Source organism: Asterias rubens, chromosome 10 (assembly GCF_902459465.1).
Source record: "Asterias rubens chromosome 10, eAstRub1.3, whole genome shotgun sequence".
NCBI classification, from domain to species: domain Eukaryota; kingdom Metazoa; phylum Echinodermata; class Asteroidea; order Forcipulatida; family Asteriidae; genus Asterias; species Asterias rubens.
In genome coordinates this window covers 10,140,827-10,161,355 of record NC_047071.1, presented here as the reverse complement: position 1 = coordinate 10,161,355, position 20,529 = coordinate 10,140,827, and the positions used below count along the sequence as shown (strand labels likewise).

General features: G+C 42.5%; 1 protein-coding gene across 1 annotated transcript; it reads left to right on the top strand.

Annotated features, from left to right (window-relative positions):
• Positions 1-12,683: 12,683 nt before the first annotated feature.
• Positions 12,684-18,911, top strand: LOC117296059. Its single transcript, XM_033778923.1, has 7 exons — positions 12,684-12,725; positions 14,545-14,717; positions 15,479-15,580; positions 16,341-16,412; positions 17,088-17,278; positions 17,972-18,074; positions 18,764-18,911. The coding sequence occupies exons 2-7, from the start codon at positions 14,548-14,550 to the stop codon at positions 18,909-18,911; spliced, it is 786 nt and encodes a 261-aa protein (XP_033634814.1). The 5' UTR covers positions 12,684-12,725; positions 14,545-14,547.
• The last annotated feature ends 1,618 nt before the right edge of the window (positions 18,912-20,529 follow it).

The window sequence follows — 20,529 nt, the reverse complement described above, 5'->3', positions numbered from 1 at the left end:
AGATGATCATCACAGGACTACTGCTTAAAAGAAAAAAAAAGCTTAAACTGACATAAAACTCTTCATAGATCCACAAAAACAAACTTGGCTAGGACAAGCACTTTTAAAGGCATTTATCGATGGAAAGGAACCTTGTAGGGGATTGGACTTCCAACACCATTTGGGGGTCTAAACTAACATGTTTTCTAAGAGGAACCAAGTGTTAAACCGAGACCACTTGAATTAACAAGATCATTTTCTAGCCATCTACCAGTGTTTGATGTGCTTCAATCACATGGGATGATGTCCTCTAGGCAGGCACCCTCTGGGATGTGGCTTGTAGTCAGGCACCCTCTGGAATGTGGCTCGTAGTCAGGCACCCTCTGGGATGTGGCTCGTAGTCAGGCACCCTTTGGGATGTGGCTCGTAGTCAGGCACCCTCTGGGATGTGGCTCGTAGTCAGGCACCCTCTGGGATGTGGCTTGTAGTCAGGCACCCTCTGGGATGTGGCTTGTAGTCAGGCACCCTCTGGGATGTGGCTTGTAGTCAGGCACCCTCTGGGATGTGGCTTGTAGTCAGGCACCCTCTGGGATGTGGCTTGTAGTCAGGCACCCTCTGGGATGTGGCTTGTAGTCAGGCACCCTCTGGGATGTGGCTTGTAGTCAGGCACCTTCTGGGATGTGGCTTGTAGTCAGGCACCCTCTGTGATGTGGCTGGTAGTCAGGCACCCTCTGGGATGTGGCTTGTAGTCAGGCACCCTCTGGGATGTGGCTTGTAGTCAGGCAACCTCTGGGATGTGGCTTGTAGTCAGGCACTCTCTTGGGTGTGGCTTGTTGTCAGGCACCTCCTGGGATGTGGCTTGTAGTCAGGCACCCTCTGGGATGTGGCTCGTAGTCAGGCACCCTCTGGGATGTGGCTAGTAGTCAGGCACCCTCTGGGATGTGGCTTGTAGTCAGGCACCCTCTGGGATGTGGCTTGTAGTCAAGCAGATGGTTCCAGTTCACCGTCGCCGTAGAAAATAAAAGACAAACATAAACAGTGAGAAGAGTGCACTTCGAAACAGAGTTATTCATGTTAAGTTCATGACTGTCGTGTACAAAAATGGTGTGCGTGGTTGTTACATGTTGTGTAAACAATGACGGATGTGTAGAGTTAGAGATTAAGATGTCACATGCAAGCATGCTGGGATATGAGCTTAGTAGATTTAGGTTAGTGTGCAACGCTGCGCAAGCAGTAACTGGGTAGGACGTGCAAGTTTGGTTAGTATAGCAGAGTTATAAATAAATTAGTGATGGTAAGGATGTGGCTTGTAGTCAAGCACCCTCTGGGATGTGGCTTGTAGCCAGGCACCCTCTGGGATGTGGCTTTTAGTCAGGCACCCTCTGGGATGTAGCTTGTAGTCAGGCTCCCTCTGGGATGAGGCTTGTAGTCAGGCACCCTCTGGGATGTGGTTTGTAGTCAGGCTTGAAAGCAGTCGTCACAATCATCTGAAAGAAAATTACAATGTACTACATCAGTACAAACCATATAAAGACATAGATCATCAGGGGCAAATTTCATAGAGCTGCTTATAGGCACAAAAAGGATCCAAGCATAAAATAATAGAGAACTGTTTTAGCAATATTTTCTGCCTAAACAGCTCAATAAAATTGGTCCCAGATGATCATCACAGGACTACTGCTTAAAAGAAAAAAAATGCTTAAACTGACATAAAACTCTTCATAGATCCATAAAAACAAACTTGGCTAGGACAAGCACTTTTAAAGGCATTTATCGAAGGAAAGGAACCTTGTAGGGGATGGAACTTCCAACACCATTTGGGGGTCTAAACCAACATGTTTTCTAAGAGGGACCAAGTGTTAAACCGAGACCCCTTGAATTAACAAGATCATTTCCTAGCCATCTACCAATGTTTGATGTGCTTCAATCACATGGGATGATGTCCTCTAAGCAGGCTACCTCTGAGATGTGGCTTGTAGTCAGGCACCCTCTGGGATGTGGCTTGTAGTCAGTCACCCTCTGGGATGTGGCTCGTAGTCAGGCACCCTCTGGGATGTGGCTCGTAGTCAGGCACCCTCTGGGATGTGGCTCGTAGTCAGTCACCCTCTGGGATGTGGCTTGTAGTCAGTCACCCTCTGGGATGTGGCTGGTAGTCAGGCACCCTCTGGGATGTGGCTCGTAGTCAGGCACCCTCTGGGATGTGGCTCGTAGTCAGGCACCCTCTGGGATGTGGCTCGTAGTCAGGCACCCTCTGGGATGTGGCTCGTAGTCAGGCACCCTCTGGGATGTGGCTTGTAGTCAGGCACCCTCTGGGATGTGGCTTGTAGTCAGGCACCCTCTGGGATGTGGCTTGTAGTCAGGCACCCTCTGGGATGTGGCTTGTAGTCAGGCACCCTCCGGGATGTGCTTTGTAGTCAGGCACCCTCTGGGTTGTGGCTTGTAGTCAGGCACCCTCTGGGATGTGGCTCGTAGTCAGGCACCCTCTGGGATGTGGCTCGTAGTCAGGCACCCTCTGGGATGTGGCTTGTAGTCACGCACCCTCTGGGATGTGGCTTGTAGTTAGGCACCCTCTGGGATATGGCTTGTAGCCAGGCTGGAAAGCAGTCGTCACAATCATCTGAAAGAAAATTGCAATGTACTACATCAGTACAAACCATATAAAGACATAGATCATCAGGGGCAAATTTCATAGAGCTGCTGATAGGCACAAAAGGGATCCAAGCATAAAATAATAGAGAACTGTTTTAGCAATATTTTCTGCCTAAACAGCTCAATAAAATTGGTCCCAGATGATCATCACAGGACTACTGCTTTAAAGAAAAAAAAAGATTAAACTGACATAAAACTCCTCAGAGATCCACAAAAAAAAACTTGGCTAGGACAAGCATTTTTAAAGGCATTTATCGAAGGAAAGGAACCTTGTAGGGGATTGGACTTCCAACACCATTTGGGGGTCTAAACTAACATGTTTTCTAAGAGGGACCAAGTGTTAAACCGAGACCACTTGAATTAACAAGATCATTTTCTAGCCATCTACCAGTGTTTGATGTGCTTCAATCACATGGGAGATGTCCTCTAGGCAGGCACCCTCTGGGATGTGGCTTGTAGTCAGGCACCCTCTGGGATGTGGCTCGTAGTCAGGCACCCTCTGGGATGTGGCTTGTAGTCAGGCACCCTCTGGGATATGGCTTGTAGTCAGGCACCCTCTGGGATGTGGCTTGTAGTCAGGCACCCTCTGGGATGTGGCTCGTAGTCAGGCACCCTCTGGGATGTGGCTCGTAGTCAGGCACCCTCTGGGATGTGGCTCGTAGTCAGGCACCCTCTGGGATGTGGCTTGTAGTCAGGCACCCTCTGGGATATGGCTTGTAGTCAGGCACCCTCTGGGATGTGGCTTGTAGTCAGGCACCCTCTGGGATGTGGCTTGTAGTCAGGCACCCTCCGGGATGTGGTTTGTAGTCAGGCACCCTCTGGGTTGTGGCTTGTAGTCAGGGACCCTCTGGGATGTGGCTTGTTGTTAGGAACCCTCTGGGATATGGCTTGTAGCCAGGCTGGAAAGCAGTCGTCACAATCATCTGAAAGAAAATTACAATGTACTACATCAGTACAAACCATATAAAGACATAGATCATCAGGGGCAAATTTCATAGAGCTGCTGATAGGCACAAAAAGGATCCAAGCATAAAATAATAGAGAACTGTTTTAGCAATATTTTCTGCCTAAACAGCTCAATAAAATTGGTCCCAGATGATCATCACAGGACTACTGCTTAAAAGAAAAAAAATGCTTAAACTGACATTAAACTCCTCATAGATCCACAAAAAAAAACTTGGCTAGGACAAGCATTTTTAAAGGCATTTATCGAAGGAAAGGAACCTTGTAGGGGATTGGACTTCCAACACCATTTGGGGGTCTAAACTAACATGTTTTCTAAGAGGGACCAAGTGTTAAACCGAGACCACTTGAATTAACAAGATCATTTTCTAGCCATCTACCAGTGTTTGATGTGCTTCAATCACATGGGAGATGTCCTTTAGGCAGGCACCCTCTGGGATGTGGCTTGTAGTCAGGCACCCTCTGGGATGTGGCTCGTAGTCAGGCACCCTCTGGGATGTGGCTCGTAGTCAGGCACCCTTTGGGATGTGGCTCGTAGTCAGGCACCCTCTGGGATGTGGCTCGTAGTCAGGCACCCTCTGGGATGTGGCTTGTAGTCAGGCACCCTCTGGGATGTGGTTTGTAGTCAGGCACCCTCTGGGATGTGGCTTGTAGTCAGGCACCCTCTGGGATGTGGCTTGTAGTCAGGCACCCTCTGAGATGTGGCTTGTAGTCAGGCACCCTCTGGGATGTGGCTTGTAGTCAGGCACCCTCTGGGATGTGGCTTGTAGTCAGGCACCTTCTGGGATGTGGCTTGTAGTCAGGCACCCTCTGGGATGTGGCTGGTAGTCAGGCACCCTCTGGGATGTGGCTTGTAGTCAGGCACCCTCTGGGATGTGGCTTGTAGTCAGGCAACCTCTGGGATGTGGCTTGTAGTCAGGCACCCTCTGGGATGTGGCTTGTAGCCAGGCACCTTCTGGGATGTGGCTTGTAGTCAGGCACCCTCTGGGATGTGGCTGGTAGTCAGGCACCCTCTGGGATGTGGCTTGTAGTCAGGCACCCTCTGGGATGTGGCTTGTAGTCAGGCAACCTCTGGGATGTGGCTTGTAGTCAGGCACCCTCTGGGATGTGGCTTGTAGTCAGGCACTCTCTGGGGTGTGGCTTGTTGTCAGGCACCTCCTGGGATGTGGCTTGTAGTCAGGCACCCTCTGGGATGTGGCTCCTAGTCAGGCACCCTCTGGGATGTGGCTAGTAGTCAGGCACCCTCTGGGATGTGGCTTGTAGTCAGGCACCCTCTGGGATGTGGCTTTTAGTCAGGCACCCTCTGGGATGTAGCTTGTAGTCAGGCTCCCTCTGGGATGTGGCTTGTAGTCAGGCACCCTCTGGGATGTGGCTTGTAGTCAGGCTTGAAAGCAGTCGTCACAATCATCTGAAAGAAAATTACAATGTACTACATCAGTACAAACCATATAAAGACATAGATCATCAGGGGCAAATTTCATAGAGCTGCTTATAGGCACAAAAAGGATCCAAGCATAAAATAATAGAGAACTGTTTTAGCAATATTTTCTGCCTAAACAGCTCAATAAAATTGGTCCCAGATGATCATCACAGGACTACTGCTTAAAAGAAAAAAAATGCTTAAACTGACATAAAACTCTTCATAGATCCACAAAAAAAAACGTGGCTAGGACAAGCACTTTTAAAGGCATTTATCGAAGGAAAGGAACCTTGTAGGGGATTGGACTTCCAACACCATTTGGGGGTCTAAACCAACATGTTTTCTAAGAGGGACCAAGTGTTAAACCGAGACCACTTGAATTAACAAGATCATTTTCTAGCCATCTACCAATGTTTGATGTGCTTCAATCACATGGGATGATGTCCTCTAGGCAGGCACCCTCTGGGATGTGGCTTGTAGTCAGGCACCCTCTGGGATGTGGCTCGTAGTCAGGCACCCTCTGGGATGTGGCTCGTAGTCAGGCACCCTCTGGGATTTGGCTTGTAGTCAGGCACCCTCTGGGATGTGGCTTGTAGTCAGGCAGATGGTTCCAGTTCACCGTCGCCAGAGAAAATAAAAGACAAACATAAACAGTGAGAAAAGTGCACTTCGAAACAGAGTTATTCATGTTAACTTCATGACTGTCGTGTACAAAAATGGTGTGCGTGGTTGTTACATGACGTGTAAACAATGACGGATGGTGTAGAGTTAGAGATTAAGATGTCACATGCAAGCATGCTGGGATATGAGCTGAGTAGATTTAGATTAGTGTGCAACGCTGCGCAAGCAGTAACTGGGTAGGACGTGCAAGTTTGGTTAGTATAGCAGAGTTATAAATAAATTAGTGATGGTAAGGTTGTGGCTTGTAGTCAGGCACACTCTGGGATGTGGCTTGTAGTCAGGCACCCTCTGGGATGTGGCTTGTAGTCAGGCACCCTCTGGGATGTAGCTTGTAGTCAGGCTCCCTCTGGGATGTGGCTTGTAGTCAGGCTTGAAAGCAGTCGTCACAATCATCTGAAAGAAAATTACAATGTACTACATCAGTACAAACCATATAAAGACATAGATCATCAGGGGCAAATTTCATAGAGCTGCTTATAGGCACAACAAGGATCGAAGCATAAAATAATAGAGAACTGTTTAAGCAATATTTTCTGCCTAAACAGCTCAATAAAATTGGTCCCAGATGATCATCACAGGACTACTGCTTAAAAGAAAAAAAATGCTTAAACTGACATAAAACTCCTCATAGATCCACAAACAAAAACTTGGCTAGGACAAGCACTTTTAAAGGCATTTATCAAAGGAAAGGAACCTTGTAGGGGATGGAACTTCCAACACCATTTTGGGGTCTAAACCAACATGTTTTCGAAGCGGGACCAAGTGTTAAACCGAGACCCCTTGAATTAACAAGATCATTTTATAGCCATCTACCAATGTTTGATGTGCTTCAATCACATGGGATGATGTCCTCTAGGCAGGCACCCTCTGGGATGTGGCTTGTAGTCAGGCACCCTCTGGGATGTGGCTTGTAGTCAGGCACCCTCTGTGATGTGGCTTGTAGTCAGGCACCCTCTGGGATGTGGCTTGTAGTCAGGCACTCTCTGGGATGTGGTTTGTAGTCAGGCACCCTCTGGGTTGTGGCTTGTAGTCAGGCACCCTCTGGGATGTGGCTCGTAGTCAGGCACCCTCTGGGATGTGGCTCGTCGAAAATAAAAGACAAACATAAACTGTGAGAAAAGTGCACTTCGAAACAGAGTTATTCATGTTAAGCTTTTGATTGTCAGGTGTAAAAAAATGGTGTGCGTGGTTGTTACATGACGTGTAAACAATGACGGATGGTGTAGATTAAGATGTCACATGCAAGCATGCTGGGATAAGAGCTTAGTAGATTTAGGTCAGTGTGCAACGCTGCGCAAGCAGTAACTGGGTAGGACGTGCAAGTTTGGTTAGTATAGCAGAGTTATAAATAAATTAGTGACAATATACCTTTCTGGGTGGACGTGATCCCTCTGTTTGGTAATGCAACTCAGTAGATTCCCGTGACTTAAAGATGTGTCCAAGTAATTGAGTACCGCTTTATCATCAACAGGATTCTAGTGGTTGCAGGGCATGTGAAGATGAGAAGGACTCCATACCAGTTCACCAGACTCAGTCATTGCATGTAGGACAAAAGGGTGACATTTCTAAGTTAGACAACAACAATCAGAATAGTGGTACTAAAGAGCAATTTTAGAATAGTTTTTGCATTATTAAGCACAATTATGAGCCGGCACAAGGTGCTTCAGAACAAGAATGTTTGCATGGGAATGCTATTCATCTTGTTAATAATGTGTTTGTTTGGGCGCTATAACACAGCATCATTGTGGAGTTGTGTTGTTGCGAGCCCCTGCTGAAAAGTCAGGACAATGTTCCGTTTGGGAAAGACGTGATCTTAACAGGCTTGTTGTTTTAACTGTTGCTGTACAAGGATGTACAAGGTGTTCTGTGTAAAGACATGACCGGCGTATATCATTTCGTGAGCTAAAATACTTACTAGGTGTCAAATATTTGGGGTCTCGTCTTTCGCGCGCTCTATGGTACCGAGTTGACCACGGGGTCTTGTATTTCGGATTCATTATATTAGAGGTATTTGACCCCAACACAAAACCGTAAAGGCTTTGATTCGGTGACTACACGTAACACGCGCAAACCCCCACTATTGATTATACAGCTCGGACGAGAAGGTAGCTCGGATGAGTAACGCGGCGTTAATATAGTAAACATGAAACAATCACTAAAACATATTTTTAAATCCTCCAAAGCATCGTATCACGCGCACACTAATGACTACTGCAAAAGACAGTTTAGGCGGGAAGGTAGCTCAAACAAGTTGCGCGGCACAAAGAGCGGCAATGTCAAGTCTTCTTCGGTTTTCCTGTCACTCGAACTAGACGCCCACGGATGCAGCTATTTTACACGAATGCATAGAGAGAGATCAAGCCCAGCCCCTTCTTGTGCCATATTTCTGCTAACAATCCAAGTTTCGTTTTCACCCTTAAATACAAGAGCGCCCCTTGTGCCATAGTTTCGCCAACACTTAAAATATTTTGTAATTTTTTATATATTTTTAAGAATTAAATATTTCATATTTTTTAACTTTACTTTGTAAACTTCTATATCTTTTTTAAATTTGGATTTATGATTTGTTTCATTTATCCATTTTTTTTTTTTTTATTCAATTTCATACATTTTGTAAACTTAAATTGTTTAATACTTAATCGACTTAAAATATTTTACATTTTTTCCACTTTTTTTTTATTAATTAATAGACTTTATATAATTTGTTTATGTTTTATAATACATAAAATTTACATAGATTTGGTAATTTGTTTTTCTTTTTTTTAATACATTTTTTTAATACATTTTTTTAACTTTGTTTTATAATTAATAGACTTAACATATTTTGGTAAAACTTTATACATTTTTATAATTAATAGACTTTACATATTTCGTACAATTTCTTAATTTTTTAGTAATAGACCTTTAATATAATATGTATATTTATAAATGTTCAAACATTTACATGTCCATAGAAAAAGAGGAGAAAGGTATTAAAAGAAGCATCCAGAAAAAAGGTTAGATTATAGCCAATCAAAGTCTCTAGAAAACATTTGGTGGCTATGAACCATGAGAGTAAAGTGTTGAGAGGATGGTCCAGGAAAGGAGAGTACGATTTTTTTTTAAATAGGTATGAGGAACCGGTGGAAATATATATTTATATAAAAACTATACATTTATATAGTATAATTATATAAATTATATATATTGCACTATATCCTATACAAATTTGTTTAATTTATACAATTAGTATAAGTAGTATTAGAGTGCGGCGCCTGTGGTTTATTTCATACTCAAAATAATAGCTCACAAAGATTTATAAGTTGGATTTACTGTAAGCCAATGTAAACTATGTCCGCACTGTAGTTATGTGAAGTGTTGTCATGCCTACCGTTAGGAGTCCTTAAGAAACCTGGAAAGTATCGAAGAAAAACCAGTACTCACAAAACATAGCACAGCGAAGCAAAACAGCACAGCACATAGGTCCACAAACAAGCACTCCCAACCGCGGCATATCGTCGAGTCACTCAACCGTGCTGTGTGTAGGTTTCGGAGCAGAAATTTTCACTCAATCACGTGCTTACTTGAGAAGAACTATTGTAATACTTTCACAACTGGGCTATTCACGTTCAATTTAGCCAAGGAGCATGCAAGCCCCACACCAAAATAACAAAGAAATTGGATTACAAAAGCGTTCTTCTTAATCACCGCGATCTGATAGCAGTAGCGATCAATGGAATCTTCACGGGCTTTTACTTTCTGCGTTATGATTGGTCAGCTATGAAATGACGTACGAAGTCATACATCCATGGGCTAGTTTCATAAAGCTGTTAAAGGCATTATTTGTAATTACTAAAAAAGATGTCTTTTTTAGAATATACCCCCCGGAAAGTAGACAATCGGACGTGAAATGAAAGTAAAACAAATAATTACTCACTAATAAGACTCCCAAAGCACCAAAGTGCGCTCACTTTAGGCAAAGAACATGTCAAGGTGTCAGTGGCTACTTGAGGCGAATTCGTACAGTTTATTCCCTTGCATTTGCCACACACTACTAGTACTAGGCAAGCGTACAGCTTCTTGCAGGTACATCTCCGGGTATCACAGTTGGGGGATTATCGTTTTTTTCTGTTTTTTTTTTCTCATAAATCTGCTCCCCATACCCCTGGCTATTATAAGATAAGCGACCCGACGTGTTACGTGTGTTAGCTCAGCCCAATTAATAATTAATCGTAATCATGTAAATTAGTGAAAAGGCACTCTTTGGAGAGTCATATGAAGGACAACTCTTTTTCGAGTGGTCTTCCACTCTTTTAGATTGAGTTTTGCATCTTTTTGAGTGATTTTTCACTCTGTCCTGGAGTGTTACCCCTCTAAAAGAGTGAAATAACCACCACTCTTTTTGAAGAGCCGTATGGCGGACAGCTCGAAATGTAAAGAGTGGTGTTTTTCACTTGTTTACATTTAGAGAGTAAGGTATGGGCAAATAGTCAAGAGTTCCTTCTTGATGATTGGAACTATAAATAATAATAACAATATAAAGCATTTATATGGCGCTATACAAAGAACATAGCGCCTAACATTAACAGAGGGAGGGCAACACAAGAAAAAGAGAAAAAAAAACAAAAAAAAAACGACAGGCATAGAGAAACAAAAAGAGGAGCAAATTAGGATGGTTCTGGAAATAAAAATGTCTTGAGGAGGCGTTTAAACACAGCCAACGACGCAGCCCCTCTCAGACTCGCTGGCAGGGCGTTCCACAAGCGCGGTGCAGCAATCGCGAAGGCCGTGTCCCCGGCTTTCCTTTTGGATCTAGGAATGGAGAGCCGGTGTCGCATGCAATTATGTCCTCTATGCAATACTACCCGGAGGACATTATTGCATATGCAATAATGTCCGCCGGAAAGTTTTGCATATGCATTCCCGCCCGGACGCTGTTGCATAATGCAATTGTGTCCGCCCGGACACATTTGCATATGCAGTTGTGTCCGCCCCGTGCAAAACCGTCCTTGCAGTAAATATTAAACGCCCTTGGTTGACGGAACACGTTCGCCATTTTTTTACAAAATACAAGCTAAGGCATGTCATGAATGACATGGGAAATGTTCGGCCGCTGGGTATTCGCTAGTGCAATCATAAAATACGTGAATATTCATGCTGCATACGTAGGTTCAGTGCATGCACGCCAACTTACGCCTGCACATACAGTCATGTACATGTCCACCAGCATGATGACTATAATTTTTTATTTCATTTAATCTGTTCATCATACCCATAAGACCAGCAATTAGCTCAACCCAAGTTTATGAAATAACAAATATTATATAACACCCGAGCAGATCCTTGCCATTTGATTGGAGGATTGTCCGTCACGTGATAGCAAATAAAAGTACCATTGCACGCTGAGTCACTCGCCGTGCTTTTTCGTTCCATCTGAAAAGTACCATTGCACGCTTGCACGCTGCCAGCGTGCAATGGTACTTTTCGGATGGAACGAAAAAGCTGAGTAAAAACATCACTGCGTGCGCGTGTCTTTGGTAATGCAGCAGGTGTTACTGCAAGAAGGCATAGTAAAATTACTAGCATTCGGCTTCTACAGTTGAAATTGTTTGTTTTGAAAGTTGTTTCTTTCAATCAAAATGACAAAGTTCTACTTGGATGTTATATAAAACAAATAATGAATGTTTATGAGTGCAATGGTGCGAATATGTTCATTCGTTGAAAGCTGGAATGTTCCATTCAACTCGGCTCCGCCTCGTTGAATAGTATACACATAATGAATGTTTATGAGTGCAATGGTGCGAATATGTTCATGAGTTGAAAGATGGAATGTTCTATTCAACGAGGCGGAGCCGAGTTGAATGGAACATTCCAGCTTTCAACGAATGAACATATTCGCACCATTGCACGAATGAAAAACATTCATTATTTGTTTTATATAACATCCAAGTAGAACTTTGTCATTTTGATTGAAAGAAACAACTTTCAAAACAAACAATTTCAACTGTAGAAGCCGAATGCTAGTAATTTTACTATGCCTTCTTGCAGTAACACCTGCTGCGTTACCAAAGACACGCGCACGCAGTGATGTTTTTACTCAGCTTTTTCGTTCCATCCGAAAAGTACCATTGCACGCTGGCAGCGTGCCAGCGTGCAATGGTACTTTTCGGATGGAACGAAAAAGCACGGCGAGTGACTCAGCGTGCAATGGTACTTTTATTTGCTATCACGTGACGGACAATCCTCCAATCAAATGGCAAGGATCTGCTTGGGTGTTATATAAAACATTTTATAACACCCAAGCAGATCCTTGCCATTTGATTGGAGGATTGTCCGTCACGTGATAGCAAATAAAAGTACCATTGCACGCTGAGTCACTCGCCGTGCTTTTTCGTTCCATCCGAAAAGTACCATTGCACGCTGGCACGCTGCCAGCGTGCAATGGTACTTTTCGGATGGAACGAAAAAGCTGAGTAAAAACATCACTGCGTGCGCGTGTCTTTGGTAACGTAGCAGGTGTTACTGCAAGAAGGCATAGTAAAATTACTAGCATTCGGCTTCTACAGTTGAAATTGTTTGTTTTGAAAGTTGTTTCTTTCAATCAAAATGACAAAGTTCTACTTGGATGTTATATAAAACAAATAATGAATGTTTTTCATTCGTGCAATGGTGCGAATATGTTCATTCGTTGAAAGCTGGAATGTTCCATTCAACTCGGCTCCGCCTCGTTGAATAGAACATTCCATCTTTCAACTCATGAACATATTCGCACCATTGCACTCATAAACATTCATTATGTGTATACCATCTTTCAACTCATGAACATATTCGCACCATTGCACTCATAAACATTCATTATGTGTATAATAATGGAACTATTTGCTTTGTGTTTATTTGCCACTACCTGGATGCGTGTCGCGTTTGCTGTTCGCCAAGTGACGGTCTTTGACGTAATTCTAAATTTGGTAAATTTGGTGCTCAACACCAAATTTAGTGTTGGGCTCAAATTTGGTTCTCAGCAGTTGATCGGACCGCGCCGCCGGTGGGAAAAGTGGTGAGTAAACAAAATAACGATTTTACTGTCTATGTTCTACTTCTACTTCAATCGTTACTCGGCTATATTCATGTTATGACATAAACGTATGAGGAGCAATTCTAATTTAGTCACTCAAAGACACAACTCGCTGTTTACCGAGATTCAAACCCACACTTCGCACACACCGCCACCGCGCGCTGTCACTAGCATATATAGCATAAATGAGTGAGTGACTAGTGTCAGTGTCACTGCCTGTCAGTGACCAGCATGACCGGTGTCACTCACACACCCATTCACTGGTCAGTGCTAGCTCAGACTGGTGCTTTCCTTGCTCAACAATAACAGTGACTGTTCACTCAGTCCATGGTCGGTCCCGTATGGTCAGTCAGTGCTCTATGGTCAGTGCTACCTACGGAATTAAATTGTAGCAAGGAACAGATCCTTGCTCGACTCTAGTCTAGTGCTTGTGTAAACCACGGAGGAAGAACCTACTTCTAAATCTAAAAACTATAAGGCTCCCCCGTAGTTTCTAGAAGTAGTGTAAACCAAGCCAAAGTCAATTTGAATTTTTAATGCTATTTCTTTGCAGTTTGAATATGCTTAGAACTTCTTTCTATAAATAAACAGAAGTAAGCTCAATACTCCATTGTGCCTACTCGACAAGCTAACATATTCCATGCTTTTTATGGGCCCCCTCCAACTTAGCCTTTAGTCAAGGTGCACGCGGCACACCGGATGGCATGCACAACCCCAAAAATGTAACGCACGAAAAAAGACTATCACCGGGAGCAGCGAAGCCGCGAAGCGCCTTTACCATTTGTTTTGGGGCCTTATGTTTTTCTTTACATTTGCCAACGATTTTGGTGGGAGAAAATGTAATACATAATGCATTAGCGTGGTGAGTTGCTGGCCAATAAGAAGCCACAATTACTTGCATGACGTCACTAGAACGTTCCATGCAAATTCATTACATTTTCTCCCACCAAAATCGTTGGGAAATGTAAAGAAAAACATAAGGCCCCCAAAACGAGAGGCACTTCGCGGCTTCGCCGCTCGCGGTGATAGTCTTTTTTCGTGCGTTACATTTTTGGGGCTGTGCATGCCATCCGGTGTGCCGCGTGCGCCTTGACTAAAGGCTACCTCCAACTCAGTGACCTTCTTGTGCTCTGTTTTGTTTTTTGTTTGTTTTCCGTAATTCATATTTTGCCTTTGCTTGTTGTTAATGTTGTATTATAATATTACTTCCTTCAAGTATTGTCATTATTCCAAATTTGCTTGTAAAACATAATTATATTTCTATTCTTTATTCACACCTACTCGTTTTGTTTATTTGTTTGTTTGGATTTGGAAATAAAGTAAATTGAATTGAATGGAATTCAAACTTTGTGATAAACGTACTATATTAAACAAATCCCATTATTTATTTTATATTGTACTTCGGGATCATTTTCTTGTTCACAACTGCCGTAAATTTGTATTTATTAATTATTCTATTTCTATTTCTTACTTCTAGGGAGTCTAGGGACAATTTTGTTTGTTTTTTGTTTGAATTACTCCTTTATTCATAAAGAAGTAGATTTGAAGATAGTGAAAGTTACTCCTACAGAAACGAGCCTCATGTAATGATGTAGTTCAAAAATCTAGGAGTAGATGGAAGTAAACTAAAAAGGTTTGCGGTAACACCATGTGACTATCTCTTAGAGTAGTGTGGTCATGAAAAGAACCGGTGGTTAACAACTCAACTAGACTCAACTAGATGAACTAGACCACTCGGCCGCAACAGGTGGTGTCTCTTATTATTTCATCTGCATTATGTTATTTCATTACTTCAATCCAGATCATGGCAGACACCACCCACAATGAAGTTTTTGATCGACTGAGTCAGAGTTTCAAGGAGAGTAATTTGAGTCAGACGACCTCGTCGGCGAGTCTGTCACTGCTAAACACGACACCATCCGTTGTCAGCCAACCTGCAGGCAAGCCTGATGAGAAACTACAACAATACATTGGGTAAAAACAAAATGCAGCCTGAGCACACTGAGTGTGTCTCTTTACTCCACTCAGTGGGTAAATAATAGTACAGTGCTGTGCATAAATCAATAAGTTGAACTGCTTTTATTATTATTTTGGTTTTTACCCATACACCGCTTTTTTTTTTAAGAATAAAATTGCGCTGGCACAAGAGGTTGATTAAGAATTTGGTATTGAGAGGGGTAACCTTTTGGTTCACCTCAATTAGTATTCTTATTTTTTGTCCCAATGCACATCTTTTGGGACCATTGCCTACAAGCTCTGCTTTTGATATGGATCACATTGTCATTTTTGTGTTGATGTATAGACGATGTGACCTACATGTATGTTTACATTCAAATCGCCCTCTGTTGACAAAACACTGTATACAGGTATAGGCCTACATCATTATTTGCCAGGCAAAAAGATGCGTAGTCATGGTAAGATTGCATACACTTTCTAGCTGGCTGGCAAAACACAAAGGTTTTGCCCGGCTGTAGTGTATGCGCGTGAATCATGTTATAAATGGTTTTCGAGTGACGTAAGAGGTCACATCTATAGTTCTAACTTGTATTTTGATACTTAAATGTATTCTGTAAGGTTGTAATCTTCCAGCTGATTGATCAATTGAGTGATAATGTCTTTTAATTTGTTGATACTGTGGCAAATAAATGACTCTTGAAACTTAAATCTTGTTATTGTTAACGGAGGTCAGTCAAAATAATTTTAAACAAATTTGTTTTAAATTGTTTTGTTTTTAGTTACAAGGAGTGGCTGGACACAGTAAAGCGTGATTATGAATCTGCTCTGGAAGCCAGGAGAATCTCCAACACATCAGAAGATCAAGATCAACTTAAAGAAAGGTATAATTTTATGAATTTGATGAATACTTAACGAATGTTATTGTTTTGTGGCGTGTCATGGCCAAGCTGTAAAGAGCACCAGATTCAAGATTGTAGCCGACACCTTTTAAACAAATATTGCTGCAAGATCTGAGCTCTGTACATGTAGGTTTTTTGAGTAACATTAACTACCGTGTGATTGGAATCCCCTTAGGGAGAAGATTTGGTTCTGAGAAGAACCAGGGTCTCCAGGTTCCAAAGGCCATGTCCAGATTGGTGACTACATCTAAACAAATCTGCCTGAAACATTTTTTCAGATTCAGACTTTGGGGAATGCAATCTGATACATTTGTCCATAACCACATTACTTCGAAGTGAAAATATTTTCGAAATGCTTTGTAAAGCTGCTACAGGTACTTAATACCAAGTAAGTTTTGTATATTGCCATTAATTTTAAGAGTGGGCAAAAACTGTATAGTTTGCATCTCCTAAACTCTTAAATTCACTCCATTATAGTTCATAAGAAAGCTCCTCTCTAGAACAGTTTGAGTCTTGTTTGAAGACACCCTTTTGTTAAATAGCTTGTATTTTCATTGCATGCATTTTACTTTTTTTATGTCATTTTTGTATTCAACAAACCTGGTTTTCACCCTTTCACTTTCCAAAAGTGCTTTGAAACTTCTTTGTAGTTTTGCATTATATAAAAAAAAATCATTATGATTTTATTTACTAAACATAATATGTGAAATTTTAATGTTATGTTCTTGAAATGTTCATGTAGGATTCTGAGACTTCAACAACAACTATTGCAAGAATCCACAAACCACTCTCTGAAGGAACTTGCGGTCAAAAGGTAAGTCTCAACATTTCTCTGCACGTGAAATTGTGATTCAGACTGACTTTTAGTTCCTCTCTCTTCTATCATGCTTACTCCACGTTACTAGGCATTCTTTGCTTACACAACTAGGGCAGAGTTAACGTTTGCATGGTAAGCGGAGAATGGTGATCATAAGCGCAGAACTTGGCGGTAATCAGAGCTATGAAATTGGGCCTTGGTCCATTCACAGGTCATCTCATAATTCCGATTGGAATGAATACAAATGGTTTAACCAAATGGTTTAAGTCAAAAATTCTGTGGGGAAAATAAAAAACAGTAGTATGCACAACCCTAGCAATTGCCTGTATTTAGATGTCAGGCTTGGAATTTTATTTTTGAACATGTTGAAATTTTGCGACGGGCACTTCCCTTTGAAAATCTTAAAGTCTATGGGAAATTTTCAAAGGGTACCAAAGGCCAACACCACGGGCAATGGAGGCCATGGCCTCCCTGGCCTGCATGTAATTCCAGGCCTGCAGCCGATTTCATGAAACTTTACGCAACTGCGTAAGTCCACTTGTGCAACGTTTATGGCACAAGTTGCTCCATAAACGTTGCGCAAGTGGACTTACACAGTTGCGTAAAGTTTCGTGAAATCGGCTGCTGAGATGGAGTCTAACTATGCTGTATTTTTTTATCTGATCTGACCAGATTGCAGCTAAGTGATACCCTGCTGCAGACCCTCTTCCCCGCTTCTAGCAACCAGGCATCCCTCGAGCAAAGAGACAAGTTCAACGACTCCACCTCAAAGCAGATTGAACTGGTGACAGAGGTCATAGGTCATCAGAAGGTCTGCCAGCGTGTGCAAGAGGAACTGGATGCAGTGAGGAAAGAATGTCTAGGTAAACCATAGAAACATATCCAGGAGAATGCTGAACTCGGCCGCCCTCTTTGTTTTCTGTGGATGCGACGTAACGACACCATGTGATACGTGTGTATGGCAAAACGATCATCGCATGACACTCGTGTACGGCAAAATGAGCATCACGTGACGCGAGTGAATGGCAAAATGGCATCGCACATAGACCGCTTCTATGTGCTTTCATTGGTCAGTGTATTTATAATTTGGCAAAAATACACACATAAAAAAAACAGGGTACATGGGCCATAAAAATGGTCTCACAACGAAGCCGCACGCACAATGACACACGGGTTCTATTTCTATGAGGTAAACCAATACAGACTAGAATAGATTTCAAAACATTGGTTTTCACTAATATCAGTCTATCCATGGCATTGCCCCTATTTATCTTTTCAAAAGTTAAGTTCAGAAGTATCAAACGGCTGGAAATTTTCGATCATCACGTATAAATCCCTTCTGACTCTCACAGTTATCAAAACCAAATCGTATGGTTCCCGCTCTTTCCAGCATGCAGCAGCTCAGTTATGGAACAGTCTCCTCCATAAAACAGGCTGTAAAAGAAAGATTTTGCGGAGCAGAATAACAAGGTTCTAAAATTTTATTCAACTGTGAACAAATAAATAACAAATTTGATGCTTGATGGTTTTATTTTCCCGATCCATCATGTTAACAGAACACAAGAAGAAGAATCGGGAGGTGATGATGGAACTGCTTCAGATAAATGAGCAAAAGGAGAAACAAGCCAGTAACTATGACGACGATAAACAACAGCAGGCGTAAGTTTTGTTTCCTTTTTTTTATTCTGAATTTCCATAATACCTGAAAAAAATCTTGAACATTGAAGATGGAGGTACATGTGTACAATAAAATTATCCAAGGTTTTAGATCAACCTGATCAAAATCATTCAAACTTATTTGACTGTTTTTATTCGTTGGGAGCATGTATGTCAATGTAGAAAAAATAATACCTAATGAGATACACAATCTAAGAAATGTTACATGTTCAAATTTGGGGCTATTTGAACTGAAAGCTTATTTTACATAACCACATTACTTCCATTTAAAAGGATTCGTATAGTCCTCTATACTATTGAACTGAAAGCTGCTGTAGGCCAAATGGATACCTTCCCTTAAACCCATAACAATGAAAACATAGGGTGCGTTCGATAAGCTTCCTTGGGTTGATCGTGGTGCTCACTCGGGCGAACCCCTGACAAGAGCTAATCGAATGATCACTCACCCTCTCATGATGACGTCATGCACCTCGGGGCAGCCCTAAAGTGACTCGTTCCACATGCAGGGCACTTGGGGCTGTCATGGGTGAGCCCCTGGAATGCCGTCAAAGCTATTAAAACGTATCGGGGCAGACTGGGGTTGACCCAGGGAAGCTATAAATCGAACACACCCATAATGTCGGTGGCTTTCAAATTCCTGAAGACGGTTCTCTTACTTTTTGTTGTTTTAGTGAAGAAGAGATCAACAGAATCCTGTCCCACATCACGATCGGTCGTAACATTCTTCAGGGTCTTGTTGTTGGGAGCGGAGTCAACTGGGCGGAGGATAAGGATCTTAAAGAAGTCATGCTCGGACTCGGTAAACCTGTCCAACTCTAGTCAGCAAAGGCTGAGGCAAAGACCAAACATTTAAACCATTCAGCTGCTTGAGTTGGTAGCAGAACTGGCTTTGAACTAAGTGTGTACTTGATACTGAGATTTGAAGTTACACCATGTGAATATCTCTTTTGAGTAGTGTTGACTCTAAACCAGTGGTTAATCATTCAACGTTTCAGTCAGTATGCTCCGATTATGTTCAGGAGAATGCTGGACTCTGTCGCTTGATGCTGCTTACAATGTAAGTGCTACGCTCAGTGGTGCATGAAAGTGGGAACTAGAGGCTGGGCTTGGGACGGTGAAGTGTGTTGGCTATGTGTAGGCTTGAGTGGGACAGAAACCTGAACTGAAACCCACTGGGAGTGAGTAGGGAGTGTACTCACTGAACTGAATCAGTTGGTGACAAGCACAGGGAAGGAGGGGGGAACCTAGAGGAGACTGATTGTATAGATGACCCAAGGCTAAGGGGTAGGGGTTAGAGTGAGTAGAGTGTACTCACTGAACTGAACCAGTTGGTGACAAGCACAGGGAAGGAGGGGGGAACCTAGAGGAGACTGAGGGTATAGATGACCCGAGGCTGAGGGTAGGGGGTTAGAGTGAGTAGAGTGTACTCACTGAACTGAATCAGTTGGTGACAAGCACAGGGAAGGAGGGGGGAACCTAGAGGAGACTGAGGGTATAGATGACCCAAGGCTAAGGGGTAGGGGTAAGAGTGAGTAGAGTGTACTCACTGAACTGAATCAGTTGGTGACAAGCACAGGGAAGGAGGGGGGAACCTAGAGGAGACTGATGGTATAGATGACCCAAGTCTAAGGGGTAGGGGTTAGAGTGAGTAGAGTGTACTCGCTGAACTGAACCAGTTGGTGGCAAGCACAGGGAAGGAGGGGGGAACCTAGAGGAGACTGAGGGTATAGATGACCCAAGGCTAAGGGGTGGGGTATAACAACACCAAGGATGCCTTGTACATGTAAGTGAGGCACCATTGATTACTGTAGCTCGTGAGCTTGAGGAAACCTGTAAATAAAGGTCATGCTAGGTGAACCAGAAACATCGGGTTTAACCCTTGGGTACTCCACAACAAGCGTTCTTACGTGTATGTGTGCCCTTTGCTTTTGCCGTGGTCCCCTATGCAAAGTTTTACTACAGATTTACACTTTCCCCATAGAGAAATTGCTGTGCTCCCACAGTGTTCAAGAGCGAGTTCATTTTTGCCTGAAAATTTATAGCCGTACACTGTGTTAAAAACTGAAATGATTGAAGAAAAGGGTACACGCACATGGTACGAACTTGGTCCCAGGAGTTTGAATATGTGCGCAAAGCGTGCTGAGTCTATACAGGGAATAATTTATAACATGAACTGCAAGATTTTGATCATTATAATCTAAATCAAATGTTTTTTTATTTCAATGTAAATAACCTAAGTATTTTGTATAAATTGTACATATTGTTTTGTTGTTAGTTAATTTTTTGTCAAGATGTTTTCTTCAGGTAGGGGTTTATTTATCCAGTTCATTTCAAAGATTTGTACAACGTTCTCTCAAACGGCTGGAAAACAAAGATATACAGTAAACTATCTCTGGGTTCTTGCTTTATATACTTCTCTCATTACATGAAAATATGT